At 37.0% G+C, this 6,996-nt stretch overlaps 1 protein-coding gene across 1 annotated transcript; it reads right to left on the bottom strand.

Annotated features, from left to right (window-relative positions):
* Positions 1-3,405: 3,405 nt before the first annotated feature.
* LOC113229372 lies at positions 3,406-5,458 on the bottom strand. Its single transcript, XM_026462927.1, has 2 exons — positions 5,109-5,458; positions 3,406-3,939 (listed from the first exon to the last, which is right to left on the bottom strand). The coding sequence occupies exons 1-2, from the start codon at positions 5,281-5,283 to the stop codon at positions 3,671-3,673; spliced, it is 444 nt and encodes a 147-aa protein (XP_026318712.1). The 5' UTR covers positions 5,284-5,458; the 3' UTR covers positions 3,406-3,670.
* Between the last annotated feature and the right edge of the window lie 1,538 nt (positions 5,459-6,996).

The following is a 6,996-nucleotide window of genomic DNA, read 5'->3' as shown; positions in this document are numbered from 1 at the left end:
TGGCAGCACTGCAGTTCACATTTATTTTTTTTATTAATAGATTTTATGGCTCCGGGTGATTGGCACTTTAACGCTAAATAATTGACATTTACAGTTGAAATGCTTTGACTTTAAATTGGATTCTCATGTCATACCAGACTTGCCAGGAGAATGTAAAATTCACGTTATTTTAGTAACATATTTTAAAAATTACCAAGTTGTGCGATCGTATGCCTTTGAGTGTATTTGAGTCTGGTTACGGAGCCATAAGGTTCAACTCACACTGGCGCAGAGTCGAACCGTCGCTACGCGTCACGTTTTTCGCCTATAGCATTTTCATCTATATTTTCCCATAATTAAGGTACAAATTTGTGTTTTGTAAATATGGAATCGAGCGGCTTCGCGCGTCGCCAGGCGGTGTAGTTGAAAAACAGGACGCGACGCGACGCTCTGACTCTGCGCCAGTGTGAGTTGAGCCTAAAGGTTCTTTTTACAGCCGATATCATTCAACTCATCATTTTAGTTGATTTTAAAACAAAGTAATATTGACTCGATTGCAGAAATAAGTACCTAAGGTAGCTGGCAGTACTTACCTCTGACTATGGAATTTTTTTCCATCCTCTAAGGTACTTACGGACGGACTCTCACAAGGAGCTCTACTACAAAACATATGTATGTATGTTTTTGTGTGTTATTACGTCCATAGCAATGCGCGTTCGGAAACGGACGTGCCACGACGAAGTGAGTTAATTACACCTAACTCGTGTTTCGAGCGGCACAAGCCGCTGCGCGTAATTGACAATGAGTTCCCAGCAACTCATTGCCAATGAGCTCCTGGCGTTCATTATACACGCTATCGACACCATGGATGAAGTCAGCATAGTGCAGATATGCAAATCAAATTTCAGTGAAGATGAGATTTGCAGAGTGGCAAGATGCTGCTTTTCCAGCGTCTCGGTAAAGCCGAGGAGATGCCATCTCGCCGGAGGGATGGAGGCGTGAAGAGTCTCCAAGACATAATCACGCTGCTGAAGGAGACTGACCCGGACGACGTGCCTACATTCGTGGCGAAGGAGCTGCACAAGCTGCCCCCCGTCACGTTCGACCACGTCGATGTTACTAGGCTGCTGAAGGACATTACGTCCCTGAAGTCTAGCCTAGCCGAAGTACAGTGTAAATTAGAGGCTTCGGATAACATCATAAGTGAGCTGCGTACCCAAGTTGCGTTATTAAGCTATGCTGTTTCGGTATGTAGGTCACCTGAAGCCTCTAATGTAAACACACGACGCGGAGCAGCGCTGAATGCCTCGGCCAGCAGTTTCGAGTCGGCACACAATGCGTCACCATTCGTTGCTGCCACCGCGCATGATGCGCCGCGCCCCGCTGCCCGCCCCTCTGCCTCGGTGGAAATGTCACGCGTGTGCACGTCAACCCCGACACGTGCATACGCCGCTGTAGCCGCTGTAGCCGCTTCAACTAGCCGACCCGCCACTTCGAAATTCGAACGGCGGCAATCGGCTAAGGATAAAAACAATTTCCGTGTGCCTGTCTCTGAAGTTGCAAAACCACAGAGGCAGACGGTCCAGTGCGACGAGGATGGCTTCACAAAGGTGGTGAAGAGGAAGCCCACCAGCCGTAACCAGTGTGGCACAGCTCCGACAGGACCGAACTTCCTGCTGCGTCCGGCCGTACCGACGACGTTGATGTACCTGTCGCGGCTGCATTACTCCACGAAGTCTGAGGAGATAGTGGAGTATATCAGGCATAAAACCAAATACACCCTGAGGGTCGAGCGGTTGGAGTCTCGCCGCAACGTGAACTTCAATTCGTTTGTGGTGAGAATACCGACCGAACATCTTTCGACCTTCATGAAAGAGGAATTTTGGCCGAAGGGTGTCATATATCGGCGATTCCGCGGCCGGTTACCTGACACCAGATTGCGCCACACGTCGCCGATAAGGGAAATCGTGTAGATTAGTTTTTATTATTATATTGTATGTATGTTTGTTTTAAGGTGTATATAATATAGGTGTATTTTGTTTTTATATTGTTATGTATGTTAGTCTATAAGGTATGTATACATGGGTCTTTGTTACCTGATATAAATAAATAAATAAAAAAATAAATAAAAAATTACAACACAATAATTTGTGACTGCGACTTGCTCTAAGGACTGTGATTATTTAATTTTGTAACATTGGAATCCAGCTAACCAAGTCTTAATCGATTACTTTACTAGTGTTGAGGTGTAGTAAATAAATGATATTATGTCCAAATAAATTTTAATTCGAAATATTATAAGTACAGCGTTTGGTGTACGAACACCAGGTACGAACCTTTGATTGATTTTTTAAATATAGTTATGAATTTATTTCCTTATTTATATCACAATATTTTCGTAAAAACATATCAAACTTAATAACAATGAAAATTAATAGTAAGGAACTAGATAATGGGTACATTCATTTACATTTTTACTGACAAATCTTAAATATAAATCCGTAAAAAGAATAATAACTCCTATGCCAGAGTCAGCTACCATATGTAAAAAAATATTATTCTCCACTAAACCTAATGACACAGATGCAGTACGGTACCAAGAAGTAAATCCAAAGAATATTATCCAAGTATGCAGGTTATTTGTAAAATACTAACAACCTCGAATGACTGTGTTACTAACATCATAGACAACAACTTTTCTTCCATGAATTTCAATAATTCATCAGATTTTACCGTCTAAACTTTTACGATCCGGTGGTAACTCTGTGCGGTAGCAAAAGAAAGCACGCGAGACGCGTTGCTAAACAATTGACTACCAAACAGATATAAAAAGTGTCAGATGCTATAATAAAAACTTAAAAGTTTGTTTTTGGTAAACTAATTATGTTTTATAAATTTATCATGGAACGAAAGTTGTTGTTTATAATATAATCATGTGTGTAAATGTAGATACATACATAGGAAATACAGATAAGGAATGAGTTTAAAGGCCGAAGGTTCTACATATAATATAATTAGTGTCATTCATTGAGTACATAACCAGAAATAGAGACGAAATGTCATTTAATTTGTTTGAAAACTATTCTGCCAAATTATTACGGTGACAACTGCGTTCCGATTGGCCAGCCCGAATGGGTGTCGTCAATTGTTTCACTTCAAATCGACCAGTTTAACTTGAGCTTTGCTATAATGGACGAAAATTGCAAAATTACATATTTAGTATTTAATTGCCGATGAAATGTGATTCCGTTTTTTTTTGTAATTAGATGTTTTGCTGTTTTTCCCACACCACCAAAGGGGTAGTTATGGGTTATAAGAGATATTATCTTTTTTACAATAAATATAGAATATTTTTAGAATATACGGAGACGTACAGTTTTTGGCGCTGTACTATTTAAGTTTTCTAATTAGTGATTTCAGCGCAAACGAGAGTTGATATTTAAAAGTTATACAAGGCCCACTTATTTGATGAGTTGCCAGGGATGGACGGCCTTCATTTCGTCTATATTTCTGGTTATATACTCGATATTAATAAAAAATAATTCTTATTCAAGTGAGATAAACTAGGGCAGTGATTCAAAATTTACATGAGATGTTTCATTTTAAAAAAAGGAATAGGATGACGGCAAAATTCGCCTTAGTACTTATACAAAACAAGTACTTCGAATGAAAAAAGCATTGTAAATTAAAATTACAGTCCACGCATGACTAGTAAACAAACAAACATCATCCCAGCCGTACTGAAAACAGAACTGGCAGCAGACGGTTCCCCGTCTTCAATAACGTTAGTTTTAACGACGCGTTCCATTTCATCGATAATTCTCTTTTCTTCGATAGCTAGAGTTGCCGCATCGTTGATTGTTCTCATTATGTTGTAGTTAGGGTATTGTTGTTCAGGAATACGCAGATGTAGTTTTCCGTTTGATGTTGTGTAGTGTGAACGTTTATTGAGGCCGTTAGCTGGAAATATAAATTATTTAAAAAATTTTTTTTTTAATAGAGAATACAAAAAGTCTGTCAGACGTCATACTAACATCGGAGCTGTGTGTATTATGGAATTAAATTAAAATTTTAAAAAGTAGCCTAAAAAGTCATCTGTCATCAAGATCAATTTCATGAGGCCAGATACGATTGTTCCGGAGGTCTTCTCTCGATCTCCGTCCGAAACAATTACTGCCAAATAAGCAATACTTGACCAAATGAAAAGACGCGTGACGCGAATGAAGCTTCATTCTTGATATTTGTCTTTTAATTTTGTCGAATATTACTTATTTGACAGTAATTGTTTCGGACGGATGTCGGACGGAGATGGAGAGTAGACCCCCTGGTATGACTAGTTATCATATTAATATAATGTCGTCGGTTTCCATAGAACATAGAACAACAAATTCTATATTGAAGCGAACAAGTGAAAATAAAATAAATATTCATTTTATGACTGATATTCCTGCACTAAATAGTTTTATTTAACACCGTAGATAAGCTTATAACAATATGAAAGCTTCAATTAATGCCTTTTTTAAATACATCTATTTATTACTAGCAAAAGTTTTCTTGCTTCGGGACAGACTAGGGCGTCTAATTAAACATACTGATAGGTCTCAGACTTTATCTTCACTAATTTGATTTTCTGTCATTTTTTCGCAAGAAACCGTTGTCGCCTTTACGGTGGCCATTTTGAAACTATTTTCCCTTTACTTTATTTCACTTTCGTACGGTCTTGAGTTTTTTGCGTTTAACTATTGACATTTACGTCTGCTGATTACTCTGATCTACTATAGGAAATTTGTATGTTATTTTTTATGAATCTTATATTTCAAGTTTTATATCGATTGGAAAACTACGTTAAAGCGAGGTAGTTCGACAGCCATCTTCCTTTTTGATATCATACTATTATTTATTTATTTGTTTTTATTTTTCAGAAAATAACTCCGCTCTGACAATCTCATCAATCAATCAAAATCTCTGACAGATGTCGCTACGGGACGAAAGCCGAAAACTCGATGCAAAGATTTGTAACAGTCACATAGAAGAAATTCGTCGACTTAGTCCGATCTTTATATTTCGATATTTAATATTTATAATACAACATATTAATATTATTTTTTTTTAAACAAAACAAAACTCACAATCAGGCAGCTGTAAGTTCTGCAACGCTTCTGTTAATACGGGGTCCTCAGAAATTTGCTTGTACCGGTCTTCAAAGTCCAAGAACGCATTCTTCTCTGGTCCACATAGTCCTTTGAAGTCATCTGTGTCTATACTCCACACCATGAGACCGCCAAGACCGTAGTCTATTGCCATTCTGAAAAAGTAGTATCAGTGTTACCAACGTATCTGTGGCGGTGTTACCACACCAACCGATCGCTACTAATAATAACACTAACGCACACACTCGTAGCCATACTAGGGAAACACACACAGACAGAGAGAATTAAATGTAGTCCATACACATGTTTCTTCCGGCCCGCGAATCCAACCAGGGACCTCTGCGTGGCGGGCCAGCTTGGTAAAATCGTTCGGCTACGGAGGCAGTTAAAGTCGATGTCAAATCCATGCTATTAATCGGCGTTTGTCGATTGGTTTGGGTAACAATAAGTAATATTTTCATTATTCTACAGGACATGTTACAGGATATATTATGAGGCGCTAAGAGCAAAAATGGTGTAACCCTATTTTCGCATAGGAGATATTCGGCTTCGAAAAAAAGATACTGAGTATCCATCGATATTTTTAAGGAATATGAGTATATTGACAGCAGTGTATTTAGGAAATGAAACTATTGCTTCGGATCCAAATCGTCGGGTGATTTTTAAATTCAATGTTCAAAACAGTGCCAGGTGTAACATTTTCTTAAAATAAGTAACAAAATTATTATAATGACATTAATACAAATGGTTAAATAATAGTTTGTAAATATTGACGATAGGGTCGACGGACTAAAGCACATTAGTCAAAATCCAACATCATTCATTTATATTAATATATCTACCAGATAAAGGACATAAGTAAAAATAATTTGTTACTTCATAAATTTGTAAGTTTATTTTAGAGGCGTCTTTTTGAAATTTATCATTCTCTTCACATCTTCCAACACTATAAACAACATAAAAAATATATAATTATAAATTAACAAATGAAGCACTTTTTTGACTTATGTGCTTTAGTCCGCCGACCCTACAAATAGTGTTACGGAAATGTAACGTTTGTTTGTTTTATTTCAATCGGGCTACGTAAAGAACTTAAACGTTCGTGTCATATGTAGCTAGAATAAAGATTAAAATGGCAACACTTGCTACTTGCTGCCACCATCGCGATACGAAAATTTGTTTCAACCTCTTTTCTAATTTGTGCCTCTTTTATCAGCTTCGTCAGCCGTGCCAAACCATCGCAACAGCACTTACCTAAGTAGGACAAGTGCCATGGCAACGCATAGCTTAGTACACTGTATACAATTACTATAATAAAATATTTTGTTTTAAGCTAGATTAAGATTGTAATTTTGAACATGATATAGTTAGGCTGGCATTTGAAATAAAATATTTTTCATCACACTTACTCGTAAACAGCGTTGCCAATGCCAATTGTTCAAAATCCCCAAAAATCACGGTTAAACTCCCCAAATTTGGGGAGAAGCAAAGTTTATATTCTCCACATCTCGAGTTTTCATTATTTATTACAAATACATCGCTTAAAGATATAATTAAGAATTAACAAACTCAAAATGTAACCATCTACTACGTTTGCTGTGATTGTAAACGGAATGTAAAATATAAAACAAATTATAAAATTAGATGACCTAAAATCGTTTATTTATTTTAATGACATTCAACATTAATAAGTCTTTAAAAAAATAAATTCTTTGCCTTACAAAATTAAGTAACTTAATTATTTATTGCGCATTTAGTGACACTACGTTAAGTAATGTTAGAAATAATCAATGAGTAAATTAAGATTCGACCTATATTTAATAATAGGGGTTAAAGTATGAAATTGCCGATTTGTACTGAAAATCTA

The sequence above is a fragment of the Hyposmocoma kahamanoa genome, unplaced genomic scaffold (genome assembly GCF_003589595.1).
Source record: "Hyposmocoma kahamanoa isolate Upper Pololo Valley unplaced genomic scaffold, ASM358959v1 61658, whole genome shotgun sequence".
NCBI classification, from domain to species: domain Eukaryota; kingdom Metazoa; phylum Arthropoda; class Insecta; order Lepidoptera; family Cosmopterigidae; genus Hyposmocoma; species Hyposmocoma kahamanoa.
Note: the sequence above shows the minus strand (reverse complement) of the source record. Positions and strands in the feature narration are given on the sequence as shown.